The sequence below is a fragment of the Apis dorsata genome, unplaced genomic scaffold, assembly GCF_000469605.1.
Source record: "Apis dorsata unplaced genomic scaffold, Apis dorsata 1.3 scaffold_390, whole genome shotgun sequence".
Lineage (NCBI taxonomy): Eukaryota > Metazoa > Arthropoda > Insecta > Hymenoptera > Apidae > Apis > Apis dorsata.
In genome coordinates, this window is record NW_006263651.1 from 683341 (window position 1) to 701758 (window position 18418).

The window sequence follows — 18418 nt, forward strand, 5'->3', positions numbered from 1 at the left end:
TATATATAAATATATATATATATATCCCAATATTGTATAACATTTAGCATGAAAAATATTTTGTAAAAGTCATATAATTAATGCATAATGTTCATATTTGATTATTGAATGTTAGGAATGAAGTATCATATGAGCAGCATTCAAATCTGCTTTCTTATTTAAATAATTCTTATTTAATTGTACAAATGTATCAAGGAACTGTCCAAGCATTCTTGAAATACATTGGTATTGTATTTTAATGATTAATAATGAACACACGCCAATTAATACTCAACAACTTTTGGACGGGTTTTAACATAAACGTATGCTGCTATTATAACAAATATTGCAGCAATTGTTGGTAACACAACTGTAAAAACACGTTGTTTATTTTCCAAAAATTCCTTTTTCCTTTCTTTCTTCTGTTTATTTGTTTCTTTTGTTTTTCCCTTTAATTGACGCATCTTCCTGCTACAAATAAAATATGCATATTAATAAAAAAATATTGAAATGAATTTATTACACTTTTTCTTTTACATGTTTTAATATAAAAGTGTTACAATTGAAATTATAAAATTATGATAAAATATTAATAAAAAAGTTTCTAAGTGTTCAAAAAATATTATTGATGAAATTTTTTAATATTTATAATTTTCTATCATTTAAGTCAAAATCCTTATGTTACTATTAATATATTATTTAAAATGATTTTTATAAATTTAATATTTATTATTTCTTTGCAAATATTTTTTTATCCTATTGAATTTATTTTTTAAAAATAATAAAGTAAATTAAATATATTTATATTACATATGTTTATGACAGTTTTAAATGTTATTAACATACACGCGCTTTACAATAATAAACCAAAATAATAAACTTGTATTTTATTCTGTTTATAAAAAATATAAATTTTAATACCTTTAATATGTATATAATTAAGATAATCAAATATTAAAAAACTTCCCAAAAACTCGTTTTTGGAATTCTCAAGCAATAGAGAAAAGATTTGCGTATATGACACGTAATAAAATAACGCTACCCTACCAATCGCAATTCCTGTCACTTCCGTATAGAGGTACTCAATTGAACTACGTTAATCAGTATAGTTAATTCAAACTATATTTTTATCTATAATATATTATATATTTTTTACATAATAACATAAAAATATATCTACATTACTTTTATATTATATTTTCATATAAAATTATTATTAATGTTAATATGTTTAAAATTATAATATAATTAACAAGTTCTAATAATATAAAAAATAATAAATAAATATAATCACTGTTGAATGATTGAATATTGATAAATTAAATTAAGAAAATATAATTCGAAAAATTTATATAATAGATTGTAAATTATACATAATATATTTTTTGTTTTATTTTTTCATACGAAATTATTCAAAAATTGTTAGAAAGTATTTAATACCTAATTTATTAATTGTGATTAATATTTAAAAATTTTATACTCTTTATTATTAATATTTTAAGTTATTTAATGTATATATTAATGTCTTATTAAATTACTAAACTAATAAACTAATTTCTTTTAATATCATCTAAATATTTATTTTTAATTTTATGAAAAAAATAAACTGTAAGTTAGTATTTTGTATATTTGTACTAAAAAATGTATTTAATAAATTAGAGAATTCTAAGAATATAATTATATTTCAATACATTTTATTATAAAAGTAATTGATTGATATATATATAATTATTATTGAAATATTTTTAAAGATAAGTATACTATATTTTTTATTTAAATATAAAATTTCTGAAAATATATGAATCACATGATGAATCATATTATTAAAAAATTTTATCTTCGATATTTTATTTTATTTTACAGTTTAAAGTTATAGCTCTAATTGTATAAAATAATATCCATTTTTTTTACATATTAATTTTTTTACAATAATAATATTATATATTCTATGTATAACAAATATTATTTTAATATTTTTTAATATTATTAAATATTTCTAATATTAATAATAATATTCTATATTTGTTGACAATGTTTTTCATATTTTTCAGTTATATTATTTTGTTACTAATTAACTTTGTAATATTTTAAAATTTTGTTTTTAATTTTATTAAATAAATTACTGAAATATAACTTTATTTTACAGGATATTTAGATTTTTTATTAGTTGGTAATGTATTTGAAATAATAAATATATAGAATATAAAATATAAAATATAAATATATAGAATATAAAAACTAAAGTATTATTAAAATAATCATATATATATTTCAAATTAAAATTATTGTATAAAATATTCATAATTTTTTTTATTATATAATTTAATTATTCTCTTGAATATTTTTCATTAAGATTACTTTCCATAATGTCTTGTTTCCATACATATTCTAAGCTATATCCATTTTTAGGCACACATGACTTTATACATGTAAATATTGCTAAAATACCCCAATCAATACAGTTTAATGTATTTTCAAAGTCTAAGAAATTTAATAATTGAGGCATAATCTATAAAGAATAATCTTATTAGTTATATCAAAATTTTTATACTACAACAATTTTTATATTGTAAAAATAAAATTTTTTTTTATTTCACCTGAAATTCAAATTGTCTTTCTCCATTACATTCTGAACATTTTGGTACTTCATTAATTTTACTAGATCCTGAAATATATAAAATATTGCCTCCTCTATCATACCTATAAATAGATAAAATTTATTACATATAAATAATGTAATAATCAAGAAATATAAAGCAAGAAAAATAAATAATAAATAATATGAAAACCTTAATATTTGATCTGGATATTTTTTAATAGTTGAAAGAAATTTAGAAAATGTTTCATCTTCTTGTTGATTAGCCATATTCATCAATTCATTTTGTATATCTTCATTTTGAAAAATTCCTGCTTCATTTTTTTGTACCATTGTTTCATATTTTTTAATTTCTTCTTCTTCTTTAATCAAATCATTTGAATTATGTGCATCTTCTTTATCTTCTCTTTCCATAACTATTTCATATTCAGGAAATAAGAATTTATTTATTCTTACTATTTTTTGATTACCATCACAAATCTCTCTATGCCCATGTTTCCAATCATAAATTTGATGAGCTCGACAACAATAATTTACAATTTTACATTTAGAACAATGATTAGGTGCTAATATTCCACAAGTATAACATGTTTTTATCCATTTATTTGTACCTAAAATCACTCAAGTTATTTTTTATTATTCTTGTAATATCTTTCAATCATTTAAAATTGTTATAATAATCATTAAATAATCATTAATAAAATTTATTAAAGTAATTGTTTTTAACATACATACTAATATCAATTCTCCAGTTACTTTGTTCTATTGGAGGTTCAGGTGAATAAAATTCATTTATTCTTGGTAATTGAGAACGGAATACTTTTAAATTTCCATTTTTATTTAATTTACAACATTCCATTTTTTTGCATATAAAAATAAAAATCGTTCGATGAAAAGCATATTCGTTATCTTCATATGGTGCATAAATTTGACATAAAAAAATACAAGGTTCTTTACAATATTCACAATGAAAATCTTTTTCTCCAGGTATATCTCTTAAATTAAGCCAAGCTGGTTTACCACCGACTTTACTTGGAAAAAATCTACTTTCTACTTGCCAAGATTCACACTTTTCCACAAAACCTAAATCCAATGTCATTTTATAGAGATTTAAGATTTAATTAATTTATTGAAAATATTTATAAATATTTATTTTGATGATAGTTATTAAATACATATTATGACCATGTGCTAATTTATTCTATCTTTTTATTTTTTTACATATCATGTAACTTAAGAAAATATTACTAGAATTATAACACTATATAAAAAAGAAAAAAATCATATTTTTATTATACTTTGTAACAATATGATTTTATTTAAAAAAAATTACATATAAAAATGCTTTATAAGATAGAATACTTTATAATATCACGATGAATATAATAAGAAAAATTCTTAATATTAAAGGAAGTCTACAATCTCAAGAATAATTTTCGTGAATTGTAGTTTTTCCATAGTGATATATATATATATATATATATATATATATATATTTGTGTGATGATATTGGTGATTGATACTTGTTATTTAGGTTACCTGTTTAATCGTAACATTAGATTTCTGAGCTATTTTATTGTGAATTTTGAGAAATGACATCTTTTTTGGAAAGTTTACAATCTTCAACATGCGTATGGTTCGAAATAGGCAACAAACGAAATGTATTGGTGTCTATGTTCGCCGGAACATTGGTAAACATTGAAGTTTATATATTCTAAATGAAACTGACAGTACAATATATTTTTAATTTTTAAAACATTATTATTAAAACATATTTCTAAAACATATCAATTTTTATTTGTAATAATATTATTTTTATATAATTTTTATTAAATAAGTACACTTTAATGTAATAATTAAAATAATTAAAATATGTTTTTTTTTTATTATAATTTTATTTGTCTTTACAAATGATTTATTATAAAATAATTATTTTTTTTTTGCAATTTTAGTTTTTTGTAGGATGGTGGTTTATTATTGATGCTCATGCGAAATATCCTAATGAAATGGCGAAGGCATATCATGTATGTGGAATATTTGGAACTATATCTTTATTTATGTAAGAAAATGTTCATATTTATCATAATATTTCTGGCAATAATATGCAATAATTGAAAATAATTATTTAATTTAGGATAAATTCTGTAACGAATGCACAAATGAGAGGTGATGCACTTAATGGTGGTTATCTTGGAGCTAGAGGTGCAAGAGGTTGGTTATTTGTTGGATTTGTAATGGGATTTGCTGCAGTTATTGCAGCTTGTTGGATTTTATTTGCAGATTTTGTAGCTGTAGGTTTGTATATTATTTATAATTATAATTAATTATAATATATATTATTTATGATTAATAAAAATATGATTATCATCTTAATATTATTAATTTAATTTTTTAGGAGCTCAACATCATTGGCCTGGTGTAGGTCTCTTTTTACAAAATGTATTTATTTTTTTGGGATCTCTTACTTATAAATTTGGACGATCAGAAGAACTATGAGATTATTCAACATTTGTACATTACAAGCGTTTTTACATATTTGTGCATAAGTTTTTTGTTCTATTTTATTTTCAAATAGAACACTTATTGAGGAACAAATACTTACACACATTGTACTGTGAATTATATTAGTTCATTATAAAATTGTAAACTCTTTTTGTTTTTATTTATTTACATATAAGTAGTTATTTAAATGTTAAACTCATATTAATCATTTATAGCAAATTATTTCTAAATAATTATTGTATATAAATATTATACTATTATAAAGAGATAATTTGCTTAATAAAATAACAATTTTTTTATAATAGTTTTTTATTATAAGATTTAAGATAAATAGAGCTAAAATTTAAGAGTTTTGTTTTTAATAAATATTTACATATAAATATCACTTTTATTACAAATACTAATATAATTAATAATTGTATTTGTATGTAATAAATTTGCATTTATTGATGTAATATTAAATGACTGAAAATTAAATATATTTTAATTGATTAAATAAATTGTAATTACATTTATTTATTAATTTTTGTTTATCATTTATTTGTATTTTTTTATTAAAAATTAAAATAAAATAAAAATAAAAGTGATTATTTAATGTAGTAAATATATTTTAGTTATTAGAATTAATAATCATAGAAAATAAAATAAAGCATCTTTTTGTGTAATTTTGATTCTTTGAAATTATCTATATTGTAATAAAGTGGGGATGGAATAGCGGTTTATTCGTTTTGATTTGTCAGCGCGGACCAATATGATCGTTTTCTTCCATCTTATTTTACCAATCCCGTTGTGCCACACAAACACATGCTTCTTGTTCAGTTTGATGAAAAAGGTGTACGTTATTTTTCTTGCTTTAAACAAATTGGAACGTACGTATACCTATGTCTAATGGTTTAAGAACAGTAGTTCTTTTGTCGTCAGACTAATATTTTTAAAAAAAGACGAAAAAGTGAGTAAAGTTCTTTGAGATTTTTTCTTAATTTCTGGTTACCATAACCAAATTTGACAGTTTTGCAAAAGTTCTCGTGTAATTGAAATTTATTTTTCACATAAATTATGTTTTACGCGAAGATTTATATATAATTTTCTTATAAATTGTTTTATAGATTTCTTCTTCTTTATAATATTTTCAGTAATTTCATGTTTATTATATTTATTTCAAAATTTCTTTAGATACTGTACTATTCAACATTATAATTTGAGTTTCTTTATAGAAAATTTAATTTTTCTTATTAAATGAACTTATGTTCTTTTGTTTAAAATTTTTTTAATTATGAAAAATATTTATTAAATATTATTTTTTTATTATTTAACATTTAAAAACATTGAGTTAAGATATTTAATAAATGTCTTTAAAAATTAAATTTAAATATAACATATATTTTTATATGTCGTAAATTATAGATGAAACCAAGTGGAATAAATATGTCCATTATTTGGTTATTATTGATTACTATTGTAACTTTTATTGACCATAGCAATGGCATTGCTGTTATGAGTATTGATATAGGTAGTGAATCAATGAAAGTTGCTATTGTTTCAGTAAGTAAACTTCATTTTATTATTAAACTATTAATGTATTTTATTATTCATAAATTTTATTAATATTATTTATTAATGATTTATAGCCTGGTGTTCCTATGGAAATAGCTTTGAATAAGGAATCAAAGAGAAAAACACCAGTTACAATTGCATTTAGAAATGGAGAAAGAAGTTTTGGAGAAGATGCTCAAGTAGTGGGAATTAGATCACCCCAAAATAGTTTTTCTTATATTCTAGATCTTTTAGGAAAATATATAGATAATCCTATAGTAGAACTTTATAAAAAAAGATTTCCGTATTATGATATTATATCTGATGAAGAACGTAAAACAATTATATTTAGGCTAGATGAGAATACTACATATACTCCAGAAGAATTACTTGCACAAATTTTGCATAAAGGAAAAGAATTTGCAGAAAATTCAGCTGGTCAAAAGATAAGTGAAGCAGTAATAACTGTTCCAGGATTTTTCAATCAAATTGAAAGAACAGCTCTTATGCAAGCTGCAGATCTTGCAGGAATTAAAGTGTTACAACTTATTAATGATTACACTGCAGTTGCATTAAATTATGGAATTTTTCGCAGTAAAGAAATAAATGATACCGCACATTATGTAATGTTCTATGATATGGGAGCTAGCAGTACAACTGCAACAATTGTCAGTTATCAAAATGTGAAAACAAAGGAAAAGGGATTTATTGAAACTAATCCACATGTTACCATTTTGGGTGTGGGTTATGATCGTACTTTAGGAGGATTAGAAGTGCAAATTAGATTGCAACATTATTTAGCAAAGGAATTTGATGCATTAAATAAAACAAAAAATTCTGTATTTAGCAATGTAAGAGCAATGGCAAAACTTTTTAAAGAAGCTGGTCGTGTTAAGAATGTATTAAGTGCAAATACAGATCATTTTGCCCAAATTGAAGGATTAATAGATGAAGTTGACTTTAGATTACAAGTTACCAGAGAAAAATTAGAACATCTTTGTACTGATTTATTTGAGCGAGTAGCAAATCCTATTAAAATTGCTTTAAAAACATCAGGTATATTGAAATAAATTAATAAATAAAACATCAGGTATATTGAAATATATTAAATTAAAATATATTTATTATATCATAAATTAATATAAATTTTATAGGTTTAACAATGGATGCTATATCTCAAGTTGTATTAGTGGGAGCTGCTACTAGAATGCCAAAGATACAAGAACATTTAAGTCAATATTTAACAATTGAATTGTCTAAAAACATTAATACAGATGAAGCAGCTGTATTAGGAGCAGTATATAAAGCTGCAGATCTTAGTAAAGGATTTAAAGTAAAAAAATTTGTTACTAAAGATGCTGTATTGTTTCCCATTCATATTGTTTTTGATAGAACAGTTAATAATAGAATAAAACAAGTAAGATTTTATTTTTATGTATTTGTATATTATATATATTGTTATTCTTTTTTTTTTACTATTTTTTAAAATTTTTTATCAAAATTGAATATTACAAAAAATGATATTTTTAGGTAAAAAAATCATTATTTAATAAAATGAATCCTTACCCACAGAAGAAAATTATTACATTTAATAAGTATACAGAAAATTTTCAATTTCATATTAATTATGCCGAATTAGATTATTTACCATTTAATGAAATAGCGTATGTATATTTAATAATTATTTTTTAAAATATATTTATGTTTATTTATTATAGTGTCTTAATTTTAGTGCTATAGGTAATTTCAATCTATCTACAATAACTTTATCTGGTATTACTGAAGCTTTAGATAAACATCTTAAAGATGGAGCAGAAAGTAAAGGCATTAAAGCACATTTTGCTATGGATGAAAGTGGCATATTGAATTTGGTGAATGTAGAATTAGTATCGGAAAAATCAAGTTTAGCTCCTGATGAAGAAGAGAGTACTTTTTCAATACTTGGTTCAACTATTAGTAAACTTTTTGCAGGTTTGCGTAGAATGCATTGCAAAAAATGCTACTATTTACTAATTTATAATAATTGCTATTAGTATTTATTTTATAATAATTGTTTTTTTTTTTTGTTAAATATATAAGAATTCAGCAATTTAGAACTTTACTTGAAAAAATGAATCATTAGAATCATTAGAATAATTTTTTTTAAATGTATAACCATTTTTTGCAAGCATTTGTAAAATATTTTAAATTTAACATAAAAGAAACATAAAATATATTTTAAAAATAAATTTAAATCAGTTTTATCAGTTATAACTTTTTTTTACAAAATTACGCAAAACAACTATAATTATATTTTATATAATTTTATTTTATTAATTTTTTTGTAAATATAAATGAAATATTAAAATAAATATATTTAAAAAATGTAGGATTAGAAGACAAAGAAGGAAAATCAGAAGAACCATCAAAAGAAGATATAAAACCAGTTCATGAAGAATCTGAATATTCTGAATTACAAAAGGAGACAGAAGATAAAATGAAAAAGAAAAATGATAGTATAGTTACAGAAGATAATAAAATAATAAATAAAACTGAAAAGATAGAAAAAGAGAAAGAAAAAAAGGCTACAATTGTAACAATTAAAGATCCTATTAAAGCTGATGAAATCAAATTAGGATCAAAAATTCTTTCTGGAGATAAACTTGTTGAATCTCAAGCAAAGTGAGTATAAATAACTGCATAATAATTTTATGTAGTATATGTTCTACATATTTTCTATTAATCATTAACTTAAATATGATATGATCATTTTAGATTGCATCGTTTGGATGTATATGATTTCGAAAAAACAAAACGTGAAACAGCTTTGAATAATTTAGAAACATTTATAATTGATGCTCAACAAAAATTAGAATCCGAAGAATATGCTACTGTTGCTACATCTCAAGAAGCAGAAAGTATATTGAAAGCATGTTCTGAAATTTCTGAATGGCTATATGAAGATGGATTCAGTGTAACTGCTGAAATATATGAAGAAAAATTATCATATCTTCAGAAACTTACTAATGATGTATACGAACGTGTTTATGAACACAGAGAACGCCCAGAAGCATTAAAAGGCATGACATCTATGTTAAATGCAAGCACAACATTTTTAAATAATATGCGCAATTTGAGTTTATCTAATGAAATTTTTACTCAAATTGAAATAGAAACATTAGAGAAAGTAATTAATGAAACTCAGGTAAATTATTTTATTATAATTTAAAATATTTATAAATAATTATTATATTGTTATATATATATAAGTATAATTATTTTCATAGGAATATTACGATACAATTGTTAAATCTTTTACTGAGACAGCTTTATATGAACCTGTGAAATATAAAGTTCGTGATATTGTAAATAAAATGGCATTACTTGATAGGGAAGTGAATTATCTTATTAATAAAGCAAAAATATGGAGACCAAAACAAGAATCTACTACAAATCATACAGAGAACATAAATGAAACTACAACAAATTCAAAGAAAGGGCCAGAATCAGATTCTAAGCCTGAATCTCAGACAGAAAACCTTCAAAATGAAAATCCTAAAAATGCAGAAGTACAAAATGAAAAATCATTAGATTCAGAAAAATCCACGGAATCAATGGACTCGTCAGAAAATAATGAACCTAAGATTGTTCATAAAAGTACTCAAGAAGAAATACATCAAGAACTTTAAAAAAAGATTTATCTAAAAGTGTGTGATTTTTATTATTGACCGGTAGTATTTCGGTTATTTATATAATAAGTTAAACAATTTGTTATGCTATAGGACAGATTTATGAATGCATTTAGAAATCTAAATCAAATTCGAAAAATTGTGTGTCATTTTGGCTAGATGAATTATTTTGCAAATCTGAATATTATGTTATTTTATTCAATTTTATATATTTGTATAAAATTAATAAGAAATATTTAATTCATTTTTCATACAAAAAAATAAGAGTATTATTTCATAATGTTTTGCATACAAAAGAATAAAAAAAAAAAAAACCGACCATATAAAAAATAATCATTTTTTAAGTGCCAAGTAGTAAATTTGAATAATAAATAATAATGAATAAAGTTTTAAACAATTATTATCAAATACATTTATTAAATGAATAAATTATGAAATCATTATTTAACAAATGATACATATACATCATTATTTGGTCGGATTTATCTACTATGAATATAATGTTTAATTGTGATATTTTTCATATTTTATTCTTAGATATGCTCTATGCTATAACTTAAAGCTGATTTTTTATATTTACATCAAGCATTATAATTACACATGCATACATATGAAACAATTTTTCTAAAAAAACACATTTTTATTTTTATTTTTTTAAAAAAATTTCACAGTCTCTATTTTTTACATTCCTGATTAATTAATCCTAGCCATAAAAAACGCCTAATTTTACAGCATCTTATACACATATGATATATGCACACGCCTCACTGCATTTATAATATAATTTTTTATAATTACATATTTAATTATATGATTAAATACATGTAATTTGATATGTCATGAATTATATTAAGTGAGGTGAATCCATATCTGATAATGTTTGTTTAAAAAAAATGCATTTTTTATACATTTAATATGGAATTTGCATTTTATATACAAAATAATTTTTTTCTTTTAAAAATTTCTCTAAATTAATTAAATGCAAATGAATCTAATTTATATAAATTATTATTTTGGGCGAATAAAACAATGTGTAGGATATTAATGAACAAAAGAATAAAAAAAATTGATGTTATTTTATTAGCACATTTTATATTAAATTTAATAATTGTAAAAAAATATAGATATGCAAAGTCTTCCTACAATTATATGCAATGTCTAATAAGATAATTTATAATTATTTATTTATTTTTATATAATATGAAAATAATTATTATTGATATGTGATTTATTTTTTTTTATTTTTATTCCTTAATACATTAAAAAAAATTCGATATTTTAAATTTTGTGAAATTTAAGATTAAACATTATATTATATATGTAAATGTAATAAACTTATATTATTTAATATTTATAACAATTAAAATAAAAAATTCTAAAATATTTTATTCAATATTATTATTACTATATTTTGAAAAAGGAAATAAAAATTTATTATTAATTTTTAGATGTGATTATAGAAATATACTAATAATTTAAAAGGATCATATAGTTTAAAAGCTACATTTGATTTCGTGTTGTGTCGCTAGATCGTTCCACAATCGCGAGAAAATAGTACAAAAAAGTTCACGAGTAAATACAAGTTGTTTTGGTATATTAACTTCTTCATTTTTTAATGCATTTTGATATATAAAAATAAAATATCTTACAATATTGAATATGTAAATCAAAAATTAATTTTCTGTGATTTATTAATCGTTCTTTGATTTGTGTTGTTCAGAATAATTATGAAATATGCAACTTAACCCCGTTTTTAATGATTTTATTTAAAAAAATGAATAATTTCGATTTTTAGCTTCCAAAATTAATTTTTTCTAGGGACGTTTATTTATTAAAAATCATGTCGTTACGTCAATTTTTTCAATTATTATTGAAAAGAGTTGGACCTATTCTGGTAACATTCTGAATGTTATTTAATAAGTAATTTTGGAAATTTTTTTATATTTTATCTTTTTAAATACTTTTTTCTATTGTTTAGTATGCTACAAGTTCTACATATATAAATCAGCCAGAAACTAACAAACCAACAGCAGATGATAAATTACAATTTGAACCAATTGATATAAAAAAATTAACTCCTGAATATATGATTCAACAATCAACCATAGATGCTGTTAATAGTGCAACGCAATCACTAACTGTTGCATATACAGCAATAATGAAAGCAAGTAATGAATATAAGTATGTCTCGTAAAAATTGAAGAACTGTTTAATAGATATATGATAATAAAACTTTATCATATCATCAAAATTATATAAAAATATTTTTTAGGGTATTATTAAACGAATTAATTTCTCTTTCAAGAGAAACTTTAGAGTTAAATGTTAATGATACACATTGGGATATGATAGTTGAACTGAGATCAAAAGTACAAAGTAAAAAAGAAATCTTAACTGTAAGAAAAAATAAAATAAATTTATATTAGTTTTATTAGATCTATTAAAAAATATGTTTAATATATTTTTGTAGAAGTTGACAGGATATATTGAATATGTACACAAAATGGCAGTAGCTGTTTCAGAAATAAGTTATTTGTCTGGAATGGATAATTTATCTTTCACTCTTACTCAAAGAATAGATGATGCATTAAGAAACATAAAAAAAGAAATTAACCATATTATGGTACTTGAACAAGAATATTGTAATGTGCAAAAAGAATGCATTAAAAATTGTAAGTATAATGGAATTAATGATAATAGATAAGTTAATTCTTTTTAATTTTATTTTATTTTTTTTATAGCTAATAAAACGGATACCAAGTCTGCAGATAAAGTAAAAATTAATGAATTAACTTAATGTAGTAAAATATTTTTTGTTTATAATTTAAAATTTATGTTTAAGATTTTATACAATAAACAGAAATAATATGTTAAAAATAAATTATTTATATATTTCATTTTTTTGAAATATAATTCATATTATTATGTATATAAATTTTAAAAAATACAGAAATAAAATTATATAATTCAGAAAGAAAATGAAAGAAATGAAAGAACTTCTATATAGTTAATTTCAAACAAAACAAACACAGTTGCTCAAGCATCAAGATGTATTGTTACAATATGTCTACCAGGTATCATTACTAAACCAAGAGTTCTTGCTTCTGTGTGGTCCTCTGATAGAAATTCTGAACATGATCCTAAAATCACATTGGCATCACGATCAGTACATAAGAATGCACCTATTAAAATACGGCCATCTGTCATTTTTATTCTTAAATTTCGATTTAGCCATCCACGCAATTTCTGCTTTGCTGGAGATTCCTCTGTATTAACCGTATTTACAGCCTATTACAATTACATAAGTAAACTTATGCTAATCTAAAATGCTCTGTTATAATTCAAATTATATATTTGTACAAATATATTTTTATATAAATATTTTATAAATATTTACTTTTTAACTATATTTTTATTATATTATGATTTATTTTTTATTTATATCAAACAATATCAAATATTGTATATAATACATATATAAATTATATATAAATAATATATAAATTACAATATAATTTTTTGAATTAAAAAATATAACGAAATTATAAAAGTGTAAAATCACACTATTGAAATAAAATTTCAAATATAGTTAAAAGGTTAAATATTTTTCTATTGAACACGCACTTAACCTCTTACATAAAGTGTATTTTCCAATAATACTATGAAAATATTTTCAATAAGAATAATACTAAAATATTATATAAAATATATAATGTTATAAAATTACCTCTCCATTTTCATGAATATAATCATCTTTTATATTGGACACGTTGTGTCCTTCTTTCATGTCTGCTTTGTTGATGTTTAAATATCGTTTTAAATAAAAAAAATATTAATCTAATTTATCACTATATGCACTTTATGAAATTGTTCTTAACTGTTCTTAAAATATATATTTTTGTAAATTTCATAAAAGTACATTTACAATTTAAATTAATCTGAGGATAATTTTTTCGCAATGTAAACAGTTCACTTTAAATTAATACCACAGACGAAATGTAGAATAGATTTCTTATGTAATGTTTTTTTTTTATCACAGAAATTAAGGAATCATTTATAATTTTTAGTCATCTTTACTTTATATATATAAAATTTTGTATATTATAAATGAAACCAAACTTCAACTGATATAATTTTTAGCATCTGAATATTTATGTATAAACTATACAAACATATTAAATATATATATTACATATATTTATATTAATTTTATACATATAAAAATATATATAAAATATTTATAATATTTTTGTATATATTTTTGTATATATTTTTGTAATTTTATATATTACATATATTTTTATTTTCTTTTTTCTTTTTCTAAAAAATTCTTTTTTTCTAACTTAATACTTTTATAGGTTTTTTTTTGAAATATGTATATATAGATTTGTATATAAATTCATTTATAATATTTCTCAAACAAATATTTTTAAACATAAAATTGCGGCTACATTTCTTCTTTTTCTTGTTATTAATGGAATATATTAATACATTACATTAATAAAAAATGTAATGTATTATAATTTTACAGATAAACTTTAAAACTTCAATTTGTTAATAGAAATATTGAATGTGCAAAGAATTCAGAATATTATAGACAGAAGAAAGAAAACAATATATAATAGATATAGAATAAAAATTAAAATATCATTTGTAAAATGCTGCAAATGAAATTAAGTTTTTTCTAAAGAATTAAAATTTATTAATCATATAAAATTTATTATTATTATATGATATATGTATTTATTATTATGTGACTTTTTAAAAATTTAGTAATTTATATTCAAATATATAAATCAATTCATCAAAATCCTTATATATAATATTGGCAAATGATTTAAATCAATATATAATTTTTTTGATATATTCATTTTTTTTTCTTATGTTTTTTTTATTTTTTCTTTAATTCTCATTTATTTTTTTATTTTTTTTTCTTGTTCATTTTTTTAGCTTCTATTTTTTGTAGTTTTTGGAAATGTTAATCATTTAGTTATTGAAATAAATAATGAAATTCAATTTTATATTATTTTGTTTTAAATAAAGTAAAATAAGATTATTTTTGATGAAGATATTGTCATTAAATTATATTGATTTTCAAGATATAATTTATTTTAATTTTAGATTTTTAATATTAAGATCTAAACTAAGATATTTTAAAATCTCATTATTAGATAACATTGGACAATGGATACAAATATTTTTATTTATATTTAGTTTTTATTTTAGTTTTTTATTTTGTTAATTTTTTGTTTTAAATTCTTTCATGAATTTAATTTTATGTTTCAGTTTTTCTAATTTGAATTATTTTTATATTAAATTAATTATAATAATCTATTCTTATTATATAATTTTAAATTGGAATATTTTTATAAAACGCATTTCAATATAGGATAAATATGTTAAGATAAACTTTTTGTTATAATATATAAAAATTTACAATTAAAATACAATATATAATATTTCAATTTTCGCGCGGCTGAAATGAATAAAAAACTGTATCGTTCTATCCAATCAGAAAGTTGCTAAGATTTAACAGCGAGACGAATCAACATATCATACTACGCACATCATCAGTTTACAGTTGAAAGTTATAGTGACAGGTGCTATTTTGTTACATTTTACTGAAAGATACGTAATTATATAAAATTTTTATTAATTAATTTTATTAATAGAATATTGTATTACGATTATTAAATTTAATTATATATTAATAAATTTAATTTGTTCTAATAATATATATTTGTTTAATCATTATTGAAATTAAATGTCTTTGCAACATAATATTGTTTTGATTGGAACTTCGAAAGTAACATTCGACTTTGATAATTTTGGTACATATTATAATAATTAAAAAATAATCGATTTTTATGCAAATATGATAAGATTTTATTTATTTTAATAGAAAAATGGTTACTATATTTTTTATTTATAAACAAATAGAAGTTAAATTATTATAATCAATTCACACATATATATTTTCATATATATATTTTTTCTAAATGTATCTGTCCATAGTTTAATTCATATATTATTTCTATATTTATTTTTATTTTATTTTATAGAATTCTAGGGTTGAAAATATTTCTTATAATTCAACATTTTTTCAAATTGATGATTTATATTCGTGTTACATTTCACATGTTTTGACTTGTTATATTCAAAAAAATATTAATAATTTGAAAAATAGAAAGTGAATTTTCGAATTTTATTATTATTCATCATCATTTTCTTTAATTTCGCAGTCATCGTCGCGAAATAGATTTGAAATGAATGTTGTGCTTAAAATCTATATAGACAACATTATAATCATTGTCATCGATCATGTACATTTAATTTCTTAGCAGTTTTTTTTATTTGTAATTAATGAATCTCAATTCCATTAATATTGTAACAATAAATTACTAATTTAATTTGAGTTAATGTTGTATAAAATGCTATGTGATACTACAGTATTGTATTAAAATATAAAAAATATTGTGATTGTTTTCAACCATTTTGATTATGAATTAGTTTATTCTTTATGTTATTTTTTTAAAGAAATAATACGAATTACCCGCAATTATATTTTTCATTTAGAAATTTTATTAACATTCTTGTTTTAATTCTTAAAATTATGAAATATATAAGCATTGTTTACTTTATACTTTTTGAATAATTTAATTTTATGCTAGACATGATAACATGATAAATATAAAAAACTTTTTTGAAATTAATATTTTAAAACATATATCATAAAGTTCCATAGAAAGTCTATTTTGTTTTATGTCTGTGATATATTTGTAATTATAAGATAAGGTAGAGTAAAAATTGAGAATCAACATCATGTTTTGAATAATTTTGCAGAGATGGTGTTAATAGTTAGTTCTTATTCTATCTTTATCCTTTTTCTACTATTTCTCCTTGTTTATATTAGTTTATCTACTCTCAAGAGATGGCGCTAATTTCCTAATTTTTATCCTATTTCTGTCTTTCTTCTATTTGATTTCTTTGTCTATTCGTGATCGTGGTGCGTGATCACAGAGTACGAAATATATAAAGTGCGTGATCATAAAATACGAGATATCAATTGAATATACTTTCATTATTTCTCTTTCAAAATTGTAATGTATCTTAATTTTTAATACAAAAAATATAGATATTATATTTTAATGTAAATATTAATATTAATATTAATATATTTCTAAGATGACGATTTTATAAAACATTATAAATGCAAGTTTCTTTACGAATGATATTCTTTGACGATAAGATTTAAACAAATAATTATATATAATTTTATATTGAAATTCACTTTTAATTTCAATCATTGCAATTTTATGCTTAATAGCGAACCATGTAAATATAATTATACTATTCTATTAAACAAATTTAATTTTTTATTTAATATATTCTTATTTAATTAATATTGATGCATATCCATTCAGGTACATATTTGAGTTAAAATTTTATTATATCAAAATCGAGTAAGTATCTATGTTTAATTTTATAATCATCATTTAATATCAAATTTACTTGTTTAATGTAATTTTGTTTTATTAAGTATTACTGCTCCCTATGTTATCCGGAAACACCGTCTATGGCATTTTCATTTAAATGCTTGTACAGGTTATGTGCATCGCTTTAACGAATGGTTAAACGCCCTCTTGATTTTCGTAGTCGGATGAAATATACGAAGCGTTGAGACAATTTGTAGTTAATTCCGTCGTTAATTTACAGATACAAAAGTGAGTATAGAATTTTTATTATATCATAGTTATTTCATATTTCTTTGATTTTGATAATATTCACGAACTGAAATTTACATAAAAATATTTTCCATTAATTTTTTTAGAGAATAATCATTTTATATCAGCAACGATTTTTAACATTGAAATCACTTTGAAACGTATCGCATGATATTTAATTAAATAAATATAATAATACTCTTAATTTATTTTTGAAAAGAAAAGAAAAAAAAAAGAGACAAAATTGTCATATGTCAAGATTTTCAAAATATTCATGATTGTTTGATAGCGATTTCACTCGACAAATTCTTTTTATGTGTAAATGTTTATTTCGCGAATTTTACGTATTCGTCGAATGGAAATGATTCGTGATATAAAGTTCGTAGGAAAAAAAAAAAAAAAAAAAAAAAAAAAAA

At 20.6% G+C, this 18418-nt stretch overlaps 5 protein-coding genes and 1 long non-coding RNA gene across 8 annotated transcripts; 3 read left to right on the plus strand and 3 right to left on the minus strand.

The window, feature by feature from the left end:
- Positions 1-147: 147 nt before the first annotated feature.
- LOC116186034 lies at positions 148-1142 on the minus strand. The gene is made up of 2 exons (XR_004150952.1): positions 901-1142; positions 148-450 (listed from the first exon to the last, which is right to left on the minus strand). It is a non-coding gene; the product is annotated as an uncharacterized LOC116186034 (long non-coding RNA).
- Positions 1143-2225: 1083 nt separating this feature from the next.
- LOC102677397 (programmed cell death protein 2) lies at positions 2226-3824 on the minus strand. The gene is made up of 4 exons (XM_006619138.1): positions 3311-3824; positions 2769-3186; positions 2577-2679; positions 2226-2488 (listed from the first exon to the last, which is right to left on the minus strand). Exons 1-4 carry the CDS (start codon positions 3672-3674, stop codon positions 2306-2308), a joined length of 1068 nt encoding a protein of 355 aa, XP_006619201.1. The 5' UTR covers positions 3675-3824; the 3' UTR covers positions 2226-2305.
- A 224-nt stretch (positions 3825-4048) lies between these two features.
- On the plus strand, positions 4049-5300 carry LOC116186033 (transmembrane protein 50A). The gene is made up of 4 exons (XM_031512113.1): positions 4049-4266; positions 4528-4634; positions 4710-4870; positions 4971-5300. The coding sequence occupies exons 1-4, from the start codon at positions 4168-4170 to the stop codon at positions 5069-5071; spliced, it is 468 nt and encodes a 155-aa protein (XP_031367973.1). The 5' UTR covers positions 4049-4167; the 3' UTR covers positions 5072-5300.
- A 515-nt stretch (positions 5301-5815) lies between these two features.
- Positions 5816-11357, plus strand: LOC102677164 (hypoxia up-regulated protein 1). Of its 3 annotated transcripts, none has more exons than XM_006619137.2 (9): positions 5816-6026; positions 6482-6619; positions 6706-7666; positions 7765-8027; positions 8141-8274; positions 8343-8536; positions 8980-9271; positions 9365-9794; positions 9877-11357. In XM_006619137.2, the coding sequence occupies exons 2-9, from the start codon at positions 6482-6484 to the stop codon at positions 10276-10278; spliced, it is 2814 nt and encodes a 937-aa protein (XP_006619200.1). In that variant the 5' UTR covers positions 5816-6026; the 3' UTR covers positions 10279-11357. The 3 variants fall into 3 exon arrangements, with proteins under 3 accessions (XP_006619200.1, XP_006619199.1, XP_031367971.1); XM_006619136.2 differs by having other exon boundaries at positions 8343-8581; positions 9877-10278; XM_031512111.1 differs by lacking the exon at positions 5816-6026 and having other exon boundaries at positions 8343-8581.
- A 407-nt stretch (positions 11358-11764) lies between these two features.
- Positions 11765-13648, plus strand: LOC102677014. Its single transcript, XM_006619135.2, has 5 exons — positions 11765-12172; positions 12257-12459; positions 12551-12674; positions 12749-12950; positions 13020-13648. The coding sequence occupies exons 1-5, from the start codon at positions 12119-12121 to the stop codon at positions 13073-13075; spliced, it is 639 nt and encodes a 212-aa protein (XP_006619198.1). The 5' UTR covers positions 11765-12118; the 3' UTR covers positions 13076-13648.
- On the minus strand, positions 13311-14299 carry LOC102676871 (N-alpha-acetyltransferase 38-B, NatC auxiliary subunit). The gene is made up of 2 exons (XM_006619134.2): positions 14006-14299; positions 13311-13566 (listed from the first exon to the last, which is right to left on the minus strand). Exons 1-2 carry the CDS (start codon positions 14063-14065, stop codon positions 13315-13317), a joined length of 312 nt encoding a protein of 103 aa, XP_006619197.1. The 5' UTR covers positions 14066-14299; the 3' UTR covers positions 13311-13314.
- Positions 14300-18418: the final 4119 nt, after the last annotated feature.